Genomic DNA, 20,010 nt, shown 5'->3' with positions numbered 1-20,010 from the left:
GTAGGTACCTTTAAGTACATATGCCTATATGGCTTTTATTATTTAAAAGGGTTTCTCATGTGAATCACAATATATTATTCACACACCTACTTGTCATATGTGTAACGCATTTGTAATGTCAACGGATTTTCATTTTATAGTTATAAGTAACAAACAAAGTAATTCCGCAGAATAATCAAAGTCACCGACATAATTCAATGAGTGAGAGTAAGCTGAAGTGGCAATGGGCGGGACATAATTCGAAGAGTCGATGGACGTTGGTGTCCCAGGGTGCTGGAATGATGACCCCGTAAAGCGCAGTGTTGGTCAACTCCCAACCGTACCGTTGACATCAAGTGGTCTCAAAGCCTTGGTATTTGGAAGTCGTTTCAAGAGGGCTATGTTCTGCAGTGGAAAATGTCCTGCTGAAAATGCTGACTATGGTGACGAGAAATTAAAGTAAGGGTGGAACCTACGATTTTCAGCATTACAACCCATGTTCGGCTCACTGTGGAGCACGAGTCTCCTGTCACGATGTTAGGGGCTAGGTCAATAGTCCAACACGCTGGCCCAGAAAATTCTCAGTTTTCCTCATCGATTTTTCCTATAACGAATTAAGTGTTCGGAAGGTATTTGTTTTGTAATAACACCTGTTATTACAAAATAAATCGGAACAATATTAGAGCAGCATGGTGGGTCTAAGCTCCAAATACTGTTTCCTATAAAGGAAACAATATTTGGAACAAAAGGAAAGGCCCTGCACTGATCCTCTTAAATAAGTTGACAATTAAAATGATGATTATCATATACACAAGATACCTAGGCAATAAAATTAATTTCAGAGTAAAAAATCACAGCAAATTCTCGTCATAGAGGGGTTTATCTCTTTTTTTGTACCTACCTATAAAATTAAATAGATTTTAGAAAAAGCATGTTCAAAAATTGTATAACTTGTGAAATAGGAATGAAATTCAAAAATAGAACACGGTGTGCGCCAATTTCTTGAAGTCTTCCGTCTTCGTTGGTTACACGATACAGTCTGATACAATGGAAAATATACGCATGCCATATTATCCCATCTCACTCACAATATACGGACTATATTACAGTGCATTAATATTAAATATATATAGTCATATGTAAACTTCTCGAGGAGTGTGAAGGCTCATGTTACACTGGTGTTACGTAGAACATAATTTCTACAGCGAAGTATTCCGGGTCGGTTGTCGTTCACTACCGGTTATGAAGTAAACTACTAAATTGCTGTGAACTGAATAATCAATGTTTCGCTTTAAATTTATGTCCTCTAGTTTTAATTAAAAAATAAAAATATATTTTTTGATGCAGTTGATAATGCAATGTCTGACTTTCAGCTTAGTTCAATTTAGGATTTTAATTTTTCAACTGATTTAGGTTTCGGTTTTTCTGTAGCTAATCGAGCGCGGATAGGTGGGCACGTGCCATTGTGAATTTAAATGGAATAGGAGATGATTTCATTTTCCAAATAATTAATTAATGAACTCGTCGCGTGAGCCTTGACAGCCCAGTGGATACGACCTCTGCTTCAGATGAACATCGTGAGGAAACCTGCATACTTGAGAATTTTTTCAATTCTTGGCGTGTGTGAAGTCTGAAAATCCGCATTGGGTCAGCATGGTGGACTATTGGCCTAACATTCTTAGAGGAGACTTGTGCTCAGCAATGAGCCGAATATGGGATGATAATGAATGAATGAATGAACTCGTGGCGAAGATGATTGTAGTATATGGAGAAAAATGTAATACGGTTGTAGCGTATTTGGCAATGTATTCAACTACGATACAAACTTTAGGCATAGTTGCTATAAAATATGAGCCAACTGCCTGTATGAAATTATATGGATATCAAGTATAAAATAAAATGAAAACTTGTTTATACCCGACTACTTGGACTTTACAAGACCATTTTTATATTGCTATGCATTTCTATTTTTCGATCTGAAATATTTTCTTGTTTCGTTCTCTTTAAACCCCTTTTTGATGTGAAACACACGTAAAATTTCTGGCGTGGCGACGCATGCCGTGGCGACGCGTCGCCACGCTATATGATGGTATATATATACAGTCTATATGCAGTAGCGTGTACGGTGTTAATGGATTATAATAATGTCGATGTTTCACATCTGCCAGACATCCCGTGACCGCTCACATATTTTTTAAGTATTCGAGTTATAGATTTTAAACTTTGGAAAAGCGATGAAGATTTTCTATCGGTCTATTTACTTCTCTGTCTACGAAATAAACACAACGCCGCGTGTCCTTTACCCGTGACATTGACACGGACGGATAGCGATCAATTTTGTCACTATGTTGAATTGAAACGGCCTCGCCTACGTCTAGCACTGACAGTTGACACTGCAATGACTGCAATTTTCTACTCACCGATTGTGCAATGGACTTTAGCAAGTAATCATATGAGGCTAGCTGGCGCGGTTGGGAAAGCGATGCTTTATATCCAGAGTTCGATTCCCAGTTATGATCATTTTTAATTTTTCGCAAGTTAGCCCTTGAAAATCTCATCTGATGATGTAATCTAAGATGGAAGCGTGCTAATTTGTTCGGAGGAGGATGAAAATCTACACTCCTTTCAGTTTCTACACGACATTGTACCTACTGGAATGCTAAATCGCTTGGCGGTACGTCTTTGCCGGAAGGGTGGTAAGTGGTAAGGTAAAACCTTAATCAGCTTAGTCGGGGATGGAACCAGAACCTCCGTCTTGTAAATCCACTGCGCCACGGAGGCGTTCATATCTATATAATTTGTTCTTTATTTTTGGAAATGTCAGAAAAACTCAAGCCGTCTAAGAGTTTTTAGCAATTTTGTAATATCTGTAAGGCATTGGCTTAGTCAACTCTTAGCCTTGGTATTCATGCAAGTATAACGGACGGCACACCTTCCATTTTGTTTTTTTGTTACTTAAATTGATTAGTACGTTGAACCTAATGTCTTATATTCTGTTACTTATTTGCATACATTGATTAGTCATTGAACCTCGATCTACTTGTTTATTTTTATAAGAAAAACACTATTTCATAGTAGGAAAAAATATGATCTTCACTGGCTAGCAGTGCCAGACATAGCCAGTGAAAATATTCAGATTTCATTGATAGTCGTTACGGTTTATCTATCTTTGAAGTTAGTGCTCGGTAAAATTGTAAATATAAGTAATATAATCTATCAGGAAAATGCATGAGAATCAGGAGAATAGAGCGTTGGTTGCCTAATGCAATCTTCTTTAGGCATTACATAGAAGTAGTAAAGGAGCACGGTTTATCGGTTTATGATGTCACACCGCAATGTGAGAGCTATGAAGAGTTTTACCAGGAGGCTTAAAATGTTTTTAAATATATCTAATATGCATCTATTTTCATGTTATTTTTTTCAATATAATTAGTATGTTTTTGCTTTGTCTTATTTCTTTAATATTGTTAAGATTAGTCATACTGACTCAATAGAAATGAAAAGAAGTTTTTTTTTTCATTTTTAAAACCTAGGGAATCAACTAGCGAAGTTGAAACAAATTATCCCCAATGTACCAGGAAAACATAAATGCTAAACAGATGCACATTGCATAAGGCTATTTGAAAATGGAACATATTATTATAACCTAATATACTGGTACTGTGCCCTGAACGCCCTGAATCCTCTGGCGTTCTGCCAATCGTCGGCCAACGACCAAACGTTAATCACCCTGCCTAAGCATACTACAAGAATCATTCCCGTTTTAGAACGAAAATCATTTAAATGTATATATCCTTGAGCGCCGGCTAAATGTCACTTCCTAATCTCGGTTATGGAAATAGATGCACTTTCTTTTGTTTTGCTTTCATTTGACTCGTATAAAAACATTTGAAGCGAGCTATGCACGGTGTATCTCTGCGTGATTAAATCAGAAATGAGAAGATCGGCAGAGGAGCCAAAATTACCATTATTAATATTTAATACTATCGTGTAATAGTTCCTAATCACTTAGGAATATAGAAAAATAGTTACCTACATTAAATATAGCCTGTTTCGACGCTCCTCACTCTTTAAATAGCTACCCAATCACCGCCTATAGAAGAACAACTTCGCTGTGAAAAATACAACATAAAACTGAAAATTTTGGAAAACCCCCGAATGTCATGAAATTATTAATTACACTTCAATCAAGTCATCAATATTCTCTTTCAGTGTATATTGCAGACATTCGGTTATTTTTCCCCAATTTCACCGTCCACAACAGCTCGACCGATTTACAGCAAACATGTTTTAGAACACTCACTTGTACACTCACTACATTGAAAACGCTTCATCCGTTCGGGAGTTATGGTGCCACAGACAGACTGACAGACAGACATACAGACAAGCGACGGGGGTTAAAAATAATGTCAGTACTACAGTACTTATAGTAGCGCAGGGCCCGAGCTAAGTCATATGAACTCCTTGTACTAACACAATCAAATATTTTAAATTCCGAATAGTTTTTTTTTTAAAGAATATTTGCCATATCTTTTTAAATACGACCAACATTCTCAATCCTCTCCAATTAGTCGGAAAAGACTGTGTTAGGAGTGTGTACCACAATAGACCAACGGGGCGGAAATTGAACCACCACCCCTCGGTGATGAGTCCGACCGCTCTTACCGTTGAGCTATTGAGGCTAAAATTGTTCCCTAAGTTAAGTGAAAGTGAAATTTAAAGAAGTGAAAAGTATAATTTTAGGGGAAGCCCGATAAAATCGCATTATAATTTGAAGCGGCCGCACGGATTACACCGCGGTATAGTTGAGACTTACGAAACAAAGAAGCCGTGGAAAGCGGATTGTGAGGATTTACTCGTACAATACGTTTTGAGCATTCTGCTTCGAATGTAATTATTATATCGTCTTGATAATTGCGTTTGACGTAATTTCAAATAAATGAATTATAAAAATTGGCTGTGACAGACGGACGTACCTACGGAAGGACTATAATGCGCCGTTCCTGGAGAATAAAATCGTAATTGCAAAAAGCTAATTGTTCAGAAATAATAAAAAACCCATTTTGATGAATGTTGACAAAATAAAGCTCAAATTAAAGCTTATTTTTTAGCTTTCGTCAGGTTATATTGTCAAAAGCCTAGATAAGAAATTTTGACTATGGAACTACTTATAGGGTCAAAGAATTTTCCAAATCGGTTCAGGAGTCTTCGAGTATGTTTGATTAGCTACTCGACGAAGTACATAAAAAAAAACCAATCAAGTTGAGTACCTACCTCATTCTTTTTGAGGTCGGTTAAAATACATAAATAAATAGCTTAATATTTTAAAATGTATTTATGTACCATCTCTCTGACACAGTTGATTGTGGTTTTGGTCGATTCGCAGTTCGGGTCATTTATGATTTCCTATTAAGCTCAGGATTCGGCCGTGGCTAGTGTCGGAAGCACCGCCTTCAAACTGAGCAGCAGGTATAATATGTTCTACCTGATGATCAGTAGGTACATCATATTATCAGTACATCATACTAAGATATGATGTTATTTTACGCTCTTTAGTTTAGTCGGTATACGTTTTATGTTTTTGAAGTTTTGTTATTATTTTTTTTTTATAATGTGCGAAACATACTGCCTATCATACTACATTGTAAAGGCGTGTGTGTACCTACGTTTGTAAGCCTATATGTTTGTCTATAAGCTGAAACTTTGGATAGATAGAATATGCCCTGGGCAACCATATAGGTTTTTTTAATCCCGATAAATCCGTGGTTCTCGCGGGAGTTGTGAAAAAATTAGTTCCACAGGAGGATTAAAGTGTTTTTCAGATAGCATGTGTACGGTGACAGTCGCCTGTATGACGTTCATAATACGTACTATTATCGTGAATAGCGGCAAACTTTCAAGAATCAAACCAAATGTTACCCGCACCATCCTACATGAAACGAACTGTAGCAAGTTATTACCATGTACTCGTAAGCATATGGGGTTGAAATGAAAAGAGTAATTTAAAATGCTTTTTACCACCATTCCATTGAAAAGGTTAACTTAGCCTGACCTTTGGGTAATTATAGACTGCACGGGCTTGCTTTGTTTTATCCCATTCATTACTTAGAGTTAAGAGCGTAATTTTGCTAGAGATTTCTTTTGTTAATTTAATACATTTTGTCGCAGTTATTTTTAGTCTATGCATTAATTTATGGTTACCTTTTTTTATTCTTTACAAGTTAGCCCTTGATTACAATCTCACCTGATGGTAAGTGATGATGCAATCAAAGATGGCAGCGGGCTAACTTGTTAGGAGTAGGATGAAAATAAAAACCCCTTTTAGTTTCTAAACGACATCGTATCGGAACGCTAAATCGCTTGGTGGTATGCCTTTGCCGGTAGGGTGGTAACTAGCCACGGCCGAAGCTTCCCACCAGCCAGACCTGGACCGATTAAGAACCTCAAGCGGCCCAGTCCAGCTAGTCAGCCAGCCCAGATTGAATCCAGGGCCTCCCCGTCTTTCATCCACCACGCATACCTTTGCGCCATGGAGGCTTGAGTCATATATTATGAGTAACAAACGCGCGTCCTGACAAATCCCATCTTTAACCTCATTTTATGTTTTACCTGTCTGCTTTCTTACCAATTTCTGTGAGTGTTCATGAAATTCATCTCATATTTTATGTCATAGGGATAAAAAATCTTGAAACATGTTATTATTTTACCAAACCTCTGTACTACTTTTCAAAAATTGTAACTAGCAAAATTACTGGTAATGTACGTAATTTAGATATAATATTTTTTTTGTATAATTATATTCAATACTAAATTTGTATACATATATTATATATACTTTAAATAACACATTTTAATTTTACTCTAGCTGTAGGCTGCGTAAATATATCTTTAAAATTGAATTGCTTGCATATTTTAAGCATTGATCCGTTTTAATCACCAATATTTTAAACATTTTTCGATCAACAGGTTTACTGGCATTTTACAAAAAAAAAATCTTTGGCTCTATTTTATTTTTCCTCTCAATTATTTCAACAATGCTTTTAATATATAATATTGACAATATAGCGAATATTAACATATATAGCGAAGTCCCTATCGTATCATTCCGGCCATGACCTATATAAAACTAGTTTACTGGATCAGTTGCACAATCGACAAACGATTCTTTTTGTAATCATTATCTACTGTGAAGGGTAGCATGAGGTACTGCGGAACATAATATACATATTACAATTTAAAAAAAAATAAAAAAAATGTCATAGTCTGACGATAGAAGTGATAACTTAAAATTTTTAGTGCTTTTAGTACCTAATAATGAACACGCACAATATATATATTTTACATATCAGTATTTTTTGCTTTCTTTATTTAATTTTTCGTGTTATTTGTAGTTTATATTGTTTTATATCAATCAATTTATTTATTTGCAGATACATGCATTATATATACATATACAGGTGGTCGTTAGATGTTTATAGTGAGTTTGTTCTATTTATACCCTAAGTATTTCTGTGTCTACTGTGCCAGCCCAGTTATTGATATTTATGTTTTAAATCTGTATTTCCAGTATATCTTTTTATAACTTAGTATGTAAATTATTTTGTGTGCATAAATGTTGTTGGCCTGTCTAAATAAAAAAAAAGAGTCGTTTCGCCAATCTACTCTGCTGACTTCGGGCCTCGCCAGGCGATGTTTCTACGCTCGCCCTAACACTGGTGATGCCCTGCTGAGGTCCCAGGTAGGAGCCTACGGCACTTATCAATTAGAAAAAAAAAAACACTGCCCATGCGCCATGAACATGACGGTTACGCGAACCCATAAGATTATCCCCAATCAACAAAAGCCCAAAGCGACTAAAGGGATTTTTACTTCAAAAATCTATATTCATGATACGGAATTTCCTGCAATAAATTCAACAACAAATATTCGAGAAAATCCCCCTGTACTATTTTCAGTGCGGGCCCTAATTAGACAAAACATGATGAAATTATGAAAACATCTTCATATTCACGAAATATATCAATCCTCGAGTTTGACCTCGGGAATGAATACGCTTTTCACATTTTATAAATCCAGTCCGCATCTGCCTCACAGCTGAAAATGATTTCCATTTTAAAAATTCTAAACTGGGGCGTTGCATTTTTGATATTCACTGAAAAGTGTTACTATGCTAAATTTGAAACAAGTTTCAAGTTTTTTCTTTATCGAAGAAGGCTGACTCTTAAATCTATGGATGGGTGTTTAAAACTTTTTTCAAATTTAAATTAATTTACCTTTTAGGCTTATTTTTTAAACAGTTTTGAAATATCGTCTCACACATCGAATATATTTAACACAAATAAATATATCATGTGTCTTTACACACGTGTAATTTTAACACAATGAAACATCCATTCTATAGAAGCAGTTTGCATGTGTGATTGTTACTTGTTTGTGTGATTGAGTAACGAATTTCTACATTTCACATTTATATATTAGTAGGATTTTTTTGTATTTATAATAGTTATGTTTGGTCTTGTTAGTCCAATGTCCATATTAAATAATCAAGGTTAATTGAGACGGGCATCGCGTGGTTACTGTAATTGGCTCAATCACTTTCTCGTTTCCTGTCACAGCAGTATAATTACTTTTTGCTGTGAAACAAATTACGCGTTCTTACCTAACAGGTATTAGGGCAAAAGATTTTGCAGTCTTTTATGGTTCTTATCGTAGATTACTAACCATATTATTATTTTAGTTGTGGAAAGACTAATAGTCGTCCAATATTGTTTTTGTTTTCAATTTTGATATTAATTAAATATTTTAGAATTTACTATTTTTTAAACAGTATAAAGTAGTATTTATAAATAGCTACGCCAATTATTGTTATACCATTAGATATGGCACTGGCGCATCAAAACTGAGGCGAACAAAGGTAGCTAATTGTCTTCATTTCATCTAGCCGTACCGAAAGTTATTTAAAAACAAAAATAATACCTTAATATTGTCTACAATGTCGAGTTGTATATTCAGGAAGTGTAGAAACTATATTATATTACATAAATATACATACACTGTAAGTAAACACAAAATTGTATGTAAAAATGCGCTGTATGAAGTAGACAATTAGCCACTTTTGTCCGCCTTGTTTCGTCGCGATCTATAGTATAATTTTTTTAATAACATTAGTATTAGAATCATATCAATTCTACAATCTATTGTGAACCTTGGTAAATAGAAAGGTCCCTTTGCCCTTTCGAAATGTTATTTAGATATGAATGCAATCGTCCAAATTGAAGTAACCTTTCAGTGGGTGTGCCTAGTTTATTTGATAGGGGATAGGGAGTGGTTGTCTACCTACGCCATTTGTGATTTGTGTTTAGGTCCTTTGTCAATCTTATCTATACTAATATTATAAAAAGATAAAGTTTGTGGTATTGTAGGGGTTAACTCTGGATCTACTGAACCGATTTAGAAAATCTTTTACCAATACATAGCCACGTTATTTGTGAGTGTCATAGGCTATATTTTATCCCCGTATTCTCACGGGAACTGGAACTACGCGGGTGGAACTGCGGGACGTCTGCTATTGACGAGATTATGAATAACCAGTTTACCTAATTTATTTTCATTCGTTTCGTACTCTACTTATTATGTGCATTAGGAAACAATATTTTTTAGTTGTAAAAAAACAATTTATTAGTAATTAAAATAGTGCTACCTATACATATAAAACGCTTCTGTTAAAAGAATAGCAATATTATAATGCAATGTTTGGATTTTATTTTAAAATGCACGTGATTAATCAACGTAATTATTTTTTTTAAGTATATAAATTATTTTATTCAGATAAAAATGTGTAATGTAAGCTTATATTGCTCATATATTTTATCAATAAGTATCTTATTTTCGTTTTTCGAAATATGTACTTTTCTACGTTTACTAAGTTTCGTTTTTCAAAGTATATAATTTCTTATTATCTAACTAGCTGACATCGCGCGGTTTCACCCGCGTATTTCCCGTTCCCGTAGGAATACAGGGATAATATACAGCATATAGTCTTCCTCGATAAATGGGCTACCCAACAAAGAAAGAATTTTTCAAATCGGACCAGTCCTTAGCGTTCAATCAATCAATCAATCAAACAAACAAACTCTTCAGCTTTATAATAATATTATAGATTAACATACATAAAAAAAAAAAAACATACATACAGCCGAACGTAGAACCTCCTCCTTTTTGGAAGTCGGTTAATTACAATGTATTGTTGTTTTAAAATAAGAGTAGATTGGTAGGTATTTTCTGGGCAAGTTTGACCGAGTTAAGTTCATTAAGTCACATCTACATCTTGATATCTAATAGCTCGGTCAAGCGCGAGTCTATTTCGTGAAAAAAAAAACAAAAGTCGGTCATTTGGCGCATAAGCGAGCTAACAGTGAAACTGTGTTACCAAATATGAATATTCAAGAAAAAACTAATTTACAAATATTTACATATTAAATAACATCCTTTTCACGCATTCCGAACGAATTATTAATTACATAATTAGCGCATAGGCCTATTGGCTATTATGTATGTATATACTTAAAATCGCGTGCATTAACAATCAATCCTATGGTTGTACCTACCAACACTAATATACGAAACATCTTCAGTTATTATCTTTCATTCGAATTTTAAAAGGCAGATTTTCATAAGAAGTAAGTATTAGAACGAAAGTGATCAATCGTACGAAAATGATAGTCCATCGTCCTTCATCATTATCAACAGATATTCCACTCACTGCTGAGCACGAGTCTCCTGTTTGAATGAGAGGGGTTAGGCCAATAGCCCATCACGCTGGCCCAATGCAGATTGGCAGACTTCACACATGTAGAGAATTAAGAAAATTCCCAGGTATGCAGGTTTCCTCACGATGTTTTTCCTTCAACGTTTGAGACGTGATATTTAACTTCATAAAATGCACATATCTGAAAAGTTGGAGGTGCATCGTCCTTCAGTCCTTCCTAACCTATCATGTCATGCCTTAAGGCTAAGGTTAACCTTATCAAAACTTTTGATTGAGACCTACGAGAAAATCGAATCAATCATTTAACTTGATTAACCTCCACTTCACTTGTGCACCTTTTAAGAATTGAATAAAATGCATTCTACTACATTATACAATATATATATTCATTATAGATTTTTTTTTTATATTACGTAGGGCGTACTAATAGTTTTTTTCACAATCGTACTCTATCCCCCTTATTTTAATACCGATCTTAACTTCGGGCTTTTGCCGGATCAGCTAACACGTATTTTATAAAACCCGCGTTTGAACGATGCGTTTATGGTTACCTAAATACAGGGGACATCTTCGTAGATGTTAAAAATAACTTCGTACTCGTTAAAACACGCTCCAAAATACAAATATGTACATGAATCACCTCATCCTCTTATGGTAAAGGGCTGTTTTAATAAAACTAATCACAGGTTTCCGAAATGAATATTTTATCTTGATCAAAGGTTTTTTATGGGTCTAGTTTATTTTTGAATGTCACCTTTTATGGCGTTAATGTTTATTTGGGAATGCTTTACTTTATATAAACTTGGATGGATTCAAAATTAGTCGGGCATATCCCGAGAAAACGGCATAAGTTGAGTGTTATTTATTTTCGCGGTTTCATCCGCATAGTTACCATTCCGACGGGAATACGGGGATAAAATATAGCCTATGTTGGTCACTGATAATGTAGCTTTCTATTGCCGAAAGAATTATTCAAATTGGTCCGGTAGTTTTGAGTTTATTCGTTACATACAATAAATACTTACTTAGTGTTACTTTAGTGTCAGGACTGAGTCACGTTAAGTTTCTTATGGTAATTTGTAAATGAAAATTATTATTTTTCCAAATGATAATGAACTGCCTAGAAATAAACTCAAACGTTCCCTATAAGATAAGTATCTAAATAGCCATAACCCTATCCAAGAGAAATGTCGAATACAGAACCTCCTTTATTAGAATTAATGGGAAAATTTAATAAACGAGAACAAGCCCTTAGTGTAGTTTAAATTTTAAAAAGTACAACATAGAAGCTTTTTTTAAACGGTTTATAAATATAGTTACTAACTCAACACGGTTTTGGCTTTGGCTTCGGCCGTGGCTACTGGCTAGTTACCACCTTACCGACAAAGACGTACCGCCAAGCGATTTAGCGTTCCGGCACGAAACCGAAAGGGGTGTGGATATTCATCCTCCTCCTAACAAGTTAGCCCGCTTCCATCTTAGATTGCATCATCACTTACCATCAGGTGAGATTGTAATCAAGGGCTAACTTGTAAAGAATAAATAAAAAAAACGCGCTTTTTTAAGCACTAGATATTATGAATGGACATCAATGTGACGTCAAACCACGCTAAGAACCATGTCAAGTTATTCGCAAACGGTGCTCTATCTTGAAAAGTGGCACATGGAATCTCTACTTCTGTTGGAACGGTTATTGGTACAGACCTACACAGTAAAGAGGAAAGCTTTTAAGTTACACGATGATTTGTCTACCGTAGAAACGAAACATGTATGACATGCATAGGAAAACCAGGGAAATAAAATATATTGTTTTATGAAAATAGTGGCTATCACGCGCCTCAGTATGAGGCTCGTGATAGCCCAGTGGATATGACCTCTACCTCTGATTCCGGAGGTTGTGGGTTCGAATCCGGTCCGGGGCATGCACCTCCAACTTTTCAGTTGTGTGCATTTTAAGAAATTAAATATCACGTGTCTCAAACGGTGAAGGAAAACATCGTGAGGAAACCTGCATACCAGAGAATTTTCTTAATTCTCCGAGTGTGTGAAGTCTGCCAATCCGCATTGGGCCAGCGTGGTGGACTATTGGCCTAACCCTTCCCATTCTGAGAAGAGACTCGTGCTCAGCAGTGAGCCGAATACGGGTTGATGACGACGATGAAAATAGAGTCCTTGGGTATGGAAGATGGGATGAATAAAGCAAATATTATTTCAGAGATCCGATACATCAAATTAAAGGAAATGATTTAAGTTTTTTTTTTTATTTTTTACAAGTTAGCCCTTGATTACTATCTCACCTGATGGTAAGTGACGATGCAATCTAAGATGGAAGCTAACTTGATGGGAGGAGGATGAAAGTCCACACCCCTTTCGGTTTCTACACGATACCGTACCGGAACGCTAAATCGCTTGATTTGATTTTGAGTATTACAAAATTACAACAAAAAGGAGGGAAATTACTGAATTCATCGAACATTTATCTGAGAGTGGGATAAGTAATGTAAGGATTTGATTTTCACATTTAAGTTAAAATAAACATATAATTTTTTTTGATGCAGTTCACATAAATTGTAGTAAACACACCAATATCAGTAATTTGGTTTACGGCAGGATTTCCACTAAATATTATTTATTTCAGTCCTTCCACATTTACTATAAATTGTCTGCAAAAACAAAACCCAATAAACTCTAGAATATTTTTCTTATTAAATAAACCCGCTGAACGTTGTCATTCCTTAATCTAGCAATTTATTTGCCCGTTTCTCGTCAGTTTGCCCCAAGCTTGACTGAGTTGACCCAAACGATCGTGATGTACATTTTGGCGTGACCTACTTTTCAGAAACGAATTCCCCTTCTGCCCCCTAAGCCAAGTGGCACGTCGATTCTCTTTCTACGATCGCTAACGCTTCGAAAACTAGAAAAATGTATGGAAATGACAGATCTTGATCACGTGACCTGTTGATAGCAAATGTCATTCCCATACATCTTTCTAGTTTTCGAAGCGTTAGCGATCGTAGAAAGAGAATCGACGTTCCACTTGGCTAGGGAGGCTGTAGCGCTAGCGTGCGACCAATGACATAATTGTGAAGAGAAATAGGCAAATGTCGACCAATGGCGGCGTTGTCCGAGTCCTATCTCTTTCGTCCCAACGCAATGAAAGAGATAGAGATATTTCAGGTTGAGTCGCTATTGATATGTATTTGTTTATTTTTAATTTTTCTTCTCTTAAGTCGTTATAGGTACCTAAGGACAAAAAATTAAAAGACATTGGATTGCGTTGTAGCATTGTGTAAATAAGCATTTGTGAAAGCAGTTCTTTTGAAATCATAGACACATACTTAAATTTTTAACCGACTTCATAAAAAGGTGGGGGTTCTCAATTCGTCTGTATGTTTTTTTTTCATGTTACGATTACGAATATTTTGGCGTGACCTACTTTTCAGAAACGAATTCCCCTCCTGGTTTTAGATAGGTAATCTATTTCTGTTCTGTCGGTACACCTTTGAATGTTCCAATCCGATGCAAATTCTGTGTTATTTATGTAAACGGGGTTATGTAAATTGTGTAAACATTTGTTTTTTTTTTCAATTATAAATTATAATGAAGGAAAGTTTTAATTTCGTAATAGTCTGTTTTGCATCTGTTGCGAAGATGATAATTACCTATATTAGTTAGGTAGATACCTAAATGGACCTATAGTTCGTGAGCATTAACTTGACACCTGGCTAACAAACACAGTACAAACATCATTCGCGCCAAGTGTCAAATTAATCCGCACGAGTTATAAAAAATATTTTTGGGTAAGCATCCGTCTATGACGGCTATGAATAACGAAAAAATTTTTTTATTCTTTACAAGTTAGCCCTTGACTACAATCTCACCTGATGGTAAGTGATGATGCAATCTAAGATAAAAGCGGGCTAACTTATTGGGAGTAGGATGAAAATCCTCACCAAAATTACCAACCATAAATTACCAAAAAGGGGTAATTTAAAAATTACTAATAGAGCTGGATAAGTACCTAGGTATTTTGCTTATGTAGGTAAGTACCTAGCTAATAGGTAACTCCGTTACTAAATTAGCAACTAGGTAGTAACCGCGACTTCATCGACATGAAATTAAAATTTACAGAAATCCCGCGGGAATTTCTTCCCTCCTATAACTTCCATCCAAGTAAAATCCCATTAAACTCAGTTTAGCCGATCCAGAAATCTCTGTCTGAACAAACTGAGACAAAAATTTAAAAATGTTTAAGTACCTAAGTATTTGTTTTAGTATGTAACCATAAATTTCCTGGCACTTGCGAGAACACTGTTATTGTATGAGATAGTGTAATATTATATTGAAATCTCAGACAGACAATTCGATTTTATTCAAATATATTTTTTGGAGAATTAATACGCATAGGTAGGTTCGACTATTTTTGGTTCAACTATTGCTAAAATTAGCTAAATTTAATTTTGGTTTGAATTAGACGTGTACAAAATGCACTTAATTACAAAATCACTCACTTACAATACAATTATTACAAATCAATTATCTCAATACATTCGTGCTAAATACATACCTACAGATGTTAGTGAAGGACTTACTCACACTTGCGTGAAAATCAATACCATACAACAGCGTGAAACAGCTGATCTACGTTAGAAGGTAAATAGGAAACAAAACACTCACCATTTCTGCTGATTATCGTCTGTGTTATTATAGTTAGAGATAGCGGCGTATCTGCAATAAAAATACCAACCAAGCTAGTTCTATATTCAAATTTCAAAAAACAAATCAAGCGTTAGACTTAGAAGGGTTTCCTACAAATATTTTAGTTAGTTATGTAGTATTACACAAGGAAATAGACGAATAGTTCGTGCTTAGTTGCGTCGAACGGTGAACGGTACACGAACAAAGGATAGTTTTGTTTTGCAATAAAAACTCACCTTTGCGCAGTGCATTCCAAAACTTTCTTCTTTTCCCACCCTTCTTGTGTTTTGACCCATTCTTCGCCAGGAGAACGCCAGTCTTTAGAGATAAAAGGCATTATTTGTAACACAACACAAAGTTATGCGATCGCAATGCTGATTGCGATGAACGAGCGTCCGATCACTCCGAACTCGCGGCTGAAATTGGTTTGGTTTTGCTTTTTGCAGTTCGCTTTTGCTTTTGCAGAGTGCGACGTGCGTAGAACGTAGACGACCGAATGCACAGTGGTGCGAAAGAGAGGATTTGTTTAGAAAAGGATAGTTGTACGCATGCTCCATTTGACGTTTGCGATCCGAAGTAACTCTGAACTCGCAATCCCAAGTCCCATGCCAAAACAGATGCGTTGCCATTACCAGCGATTGTCACAAACAGCTGTTTCCTACCGTCTACGTGTTTTTACTTCTTGTTTTATGTTCAGTTTTTATGTACCTAATTACTGCTAAGATTGCACTCACTATGACAAATTCTGTGCAGTTTTGCATACTTGATTCAGTATAATTGACAGTGAAAATGCGCCGCCGCATGCGTCTACTAGTATAATTTTATAAAATGCCTCTTTTTCTTTCTTTTTGATAAAATTTTTAGAAAGAAGTTCCTTAACGTGCATTGCGAAATAGACGGAAAAAAGGAAAGGCTAGACGGAAAAAATTAAGCCCAAAAGTTGTTTCTCTGTCTGTCTTTCTCTTCTCTCTCATTAAGATGTTTATTTTTTATAATGTGTTAATTTCATCGTTTGTATATCTGTTTAAAAAATTGTTTTGTTATCAAACTAACCAAAACATAACTGAAACTATCCAAGTTTTCGTTTAATAACTAGCCGACGCCCGAGCGAAAGCTACATTACTTGTGAGTGTCATGACGTTTCACCCATGACACTGACAAGTAATGTAGCTTCCTAGTGGCAAAAGAATTTCAAAATCAGCTGAGTAGATCCAGAGATTACCCCTACAATACCACAAACTTTACCTCTTTATAATATTAAAAACTTAAAGTAAATACTATATGAATCGCTGAAAAATAAGAAAATCCCGTTTTTATTTAACTCTCCGTTTTATATTACCAAAAAGCTCCACAGTCCATTCCACTTGATTTTATTACTACAACGCTCGCAATAAAGTGGTACGGGAAAGACTGGTCGTGAGCGTGATTGTTGGGATCGCTAAGTGGAACGTAATCTTTAAAACAATAATTGTTAATTCCAGACAGCAAAATGACAAGTGCAACTGTCACTCAAATGTCATTTTACTGACTGCATTATTGGAATTATTAATCTTATGTATGATTAATCGTATGTACGATTATTCTTAGGATTACGATTACGATTTATTAATAATTATTTATTTATTTATTATTGACTGGAATTAATAATCGTACTATAGACTTCGATGAAACCTTAGAATAAAAGGTATTCTTAACGTAAAAAGAGTTAAAGATATACGGAAGGAGCTGTGTTTTTTCCATAGTTTTTTCATTCACTCACTGCTCTCTAAATGTCTAAAATAAAAAATATTGTGGCCATACCGGCATACCCATAGACAAAGCTTATAGATTGAAATCTGATAAAAGTCAACCTCTGTGAAATATTTAATATTTATTCTGTCGACATTTATAATCTGTTTCTGTTTCTTTATTTCTATTTTTCTGTACACAATCTTTTATCTGTGGATTGTTCTTCTTGTTTTGAGATTTTTAGGTTAAAATAAAACCACTTCTCGTGATGGGAGACTCTAATTTTAAGCCCAAAATTAACACTGGAGGACAAGATCCGGTTCTCAAGCAGGCTGAGCTCGATTACATGAAAATAATCGAGCAAAAAAATCGCGAACGCGTACAAAAATTGCAACAGCTTTCTAGAAGAAATAGACTTACTGGTCTATCTATCGGCGCTGGTGTATTAAGTATTTACTTGTATTCTATCTTCTCTGTAAAGCAGGAGACGTTCCTCGACGATTTCGACGAGCCAGTGAAGGTGCAGCAGTAATGGCGACGTCTAGAGCTTTACAAGTTAGATTACCACCCTTACCGAGTATCAAAGATATCATCAGGCTGTATAAACTTCGCGCCCTTAGGGAATTATCGCAAAATTTTCTCATGGAACCACGTTTGATCGATAAAATAGTACGCGCTGCTGGAAATATAGAAAATAACATAGTGTGTGAAGTAGGGCCGGGTCCTGGCGGCATCACAAGGTCGATCATACAACAGGCGCCACGGAAAGTCATTCTGATAGAGAAAGATCGACGCTTCATACCTACTTTAGAGCTTCTAGCAGATGCTTGCAGGGGGAAAGTAGATGTTGACATCATACCAGGAGATATTTTGAAAACAAATATTGCACATTATATTCCTGAAGATGTGAAATGTGAATGGAATGATCCTCCGCCTCCCATTAATTTAATTGGCAACTTGCCCTTCAGCGTGTCAACAATACTTATAATAAGATGGCTCGAGATGATTTCTAAAAAAGAAGGACCCTGGGCATTTGGTCGTACAAGAATGACTCTAACTTTCCAAAAAGAGGTTGCAGAGAGAATGGCCGCTCGGATAACAGATAACCAAAGATGCAGATTGTCTGTAATGTGTCAGAACTGGTGTAATGTTAACTATAAGTTCAACATACCTGGGAAGGCCTTTCTGCCGAAACCTGAAGTAGATGTTGGTGTGGTTACCCTCACTCCTCTAAAACAACCTATTATAAACCTGCCATTCAAAATGGTTGAAAAGGTGGCACGTCAGATATTTTCTATGAGACAGAAGTATTCCATCCGAGGCTGCCAGACTTTATTCCCAGAGGAAATTAGGGAAGAAATGGCCCTGAAGATGTACAAGATGGCAGAAATAGACCCTGTCACAAGGCCCTTCCAAATAGCTAATGGAGAATTCAACCGTTTGTGCGAAGCTTATAATGAAATAATAAAACAGTATCCAGAATTGGAAAAGTATGATTACAGAGCTCCTAAGAAAAAGCCTGATGTCAATGTAGAGGGGTCAAATTAATATTATTATTTTGTACATAGGTTTAGTAGATGATTAAAGAATATTTGTTTCAAGTTTGTTGTAATCTTTATTATACTCAATACAAATAACTAACATAATTACAAAATACTTATAAATTTATAACAAAAATGTATTTCTATTCTAAATAATAATAAATAGTAATAATCTAATACAGTGCTAGTCAAACTGCTAGTGCGCCATGCAATAATTGTCATTATTAAACCTTCAAAATTATGTTAATCCGACAAAAGCTGAAAAGGAATAAGTATCAGTATAATACTTGCTCACAAGATTACCGCCATGTGCAATGTTGAGTAAACTATTATTATTCCGTTAGTCGTTTCAGTCAATGGTCTTATAGTGAAAAGCTTTGACCAACATCTTAAGAAGCTTTCGTTTAACTGCTGGATACAGAAGGCAGTGACTGTTGAGACAGCGCGCATTGTGAGGAGGTTCCTCAATCTGGAGACCTGACTATCAGGTTGCTTGGACACTCAAATGTCCCGCAGTGGGAGGGTTGGTTTTTTTTATAATTTTTTTAATTGTTTCTATTATATTTTGTATTTTATTAACATTGTTAGATATTAAAAAAAAAAAGAACAAATATATATGTTTAAATGAGAGAAAAAAAATAATATGATGAACTTCTTTGGCAAGACTAAAAGTGAATTTTTGATAGCATGTTTCATTCACTTTCAAGTTTTTCATAATTTCCAGGTTTAGCAGCTAATTTTTGTTTCTCCAACTGTAAAGCAATTCTTTTTTTTCTTTTGATTACTCTCATGTGTTTATGAGAGTTGAGATGTATCGAGAATTCTTTGTCACCAATTATAAGCCTTTCACAAACATCACAATAATTGCTAGAATGACCATCAATACTTCTTTTATCATCAGAAATGAATTGTTTTAAGGGTTCATGTTGACATGGAGATGCATTAATGAAGCTGTCTATGATATTAAAAGCTTTATTTTTGACCTCTTCATCCCATTTGGTAAGGTCCGTTGTATCCAGTTCATAAATCGGTGGAACCTGAAAACAGAAGAAGAAGAATGTAAAAGTAGTGACATCTATCGAAATATTTAATTACTATTTGCTTAATCTACCTGACAATAGATGGCGTATTTATTACAGTGCGCATTAGTGCTTTGTGTTTTACTACTCGCCACTAGATGGCACAAAATAAGATAATTAAATAATACTGAAAATAACATTTTAATTTTTGAATAGGATTTTTTTAATACCCAATATTAGTAATATGTTTATTATTAAATGTATTTTTCACTAGCGT

The 20,010-nt window shown here is 35.3% G+C and overlaps 4 protein-coding genes across 6 annotated transcripts in view; 2 read left to right on the top strand and 2 right to left on the bottom strand.

Annotated features, from left to right (window-relative positions):
- LOC112046270 (F-box only protein 32) overlaps nt 1-15,926 on the bottom strand; it is a 31,777-nt gene extending 15,851 nt beyond the window's left edge. The window contains exons 1-2 of one of the 2 annotated variants that reach the window (XM_024082869.2): nt 15,682-15,922; nt 15,425-15,475 (exon numbers count right to left, since the gene is read on the bottom strand). In XM_024082869.2, coding sequence (XP_023938637.1) covers nt 15,425-15,475; nt 15,682-15,782 — 152 coding nt within the window. In that variant the 5' untranslated portion in view covers nt 15,783-15,922. Of the gene's footprint in view, nt 1-15,424; nt 15,476-15,681 lie in introns of both variants that reach the window. The other variant, XM_024082871.2, reaches the window with a different exon arrangement.
- A 1,425-nt stretch (nt 15,927-17,351) lies between these two features.
- LOC112046291 (cytochrome c oxidase assembly factor 3, mitochondrial) lies at nt 17,352-17,705 on the top strand. Its single transcript, XM_024082890.2, has one exon. The coding sequence runs from the start codon at nt 17,442-17,444 to the stop codon at nt 17,703-17,705; it is 264 nt and encodes an 87-aa protein (XP_023938658.1). The 5' UTR covers nt 17,352-17,441.
- On the top strand, nt 17,705-18,774 carry LOC112046290 (dimethyladenosine transferase 1, mitochondrial). The gene has a single exon (XM_024082889.2). It carries the CDS (start codon nt 17,705-17,707, stop codon nt 18,719-18,721), a length of 1,017 nt encoding a protein of 338 aa, XP_023938657.1. The 3' UTR covers nt 18,722-18,774.
- Nucleotides 18,765-20,010, bottom strand: part of LOC112046289 (tRNA dimethylallyltransferase) — a 270,203-nt gene continuing 268,957 nt past the window's right edge. For both annotated transcript variants that reach the window (XM_052885840.1, XM_024082887.2), the window contains one exon: nt 18,765-19,751. In XM_052885840.1, the coding sequence (XP_052741800.1) occupies nt 19,407-19,751 (345 nt within the window). In that variant the 3' untranslated portion in view covers nt 18,765-19,406. The remainder of the gene's footprint in view (nt 19,752-20,010) is intronic.

This window comes from Bicyclus anynana, chromosome 15, assembly GCF_947172395.1.
Source record: "Bicyclus anynana chromosome 15, ilBicAnyn1.1, whole genome shotgun sequence".
Taxonomy (NCBI): Eukaryota; Metazoa; Arthropoda; class Insecta; order Lepidoptera; family Nymphalidae; genus Bicyclus; species Bicyclus anynana.
The sequence above is the reverse complement of the archived record's forward strand: the minus strand, read 5'-3'. Positions and strand labels throughout refer to the sequence as shown.

Bases quoted from the DNA above. Each gene is read 5' to 3' on its own strand.
- LOC112046291 (XM_024082890.2), top strand. From the start codon at position 17,442: ATGGGAGACTCTAATTTTAAGCCCAAAATTAACACTGGAGGACAAGAT.
- LOC112046290 (XM_024082889.2), top strand. From the start codon at position 17,705: ATGGCGACGTCTAGAGCTTTACAAGTTAGATTACCACCCTTACCGAGT.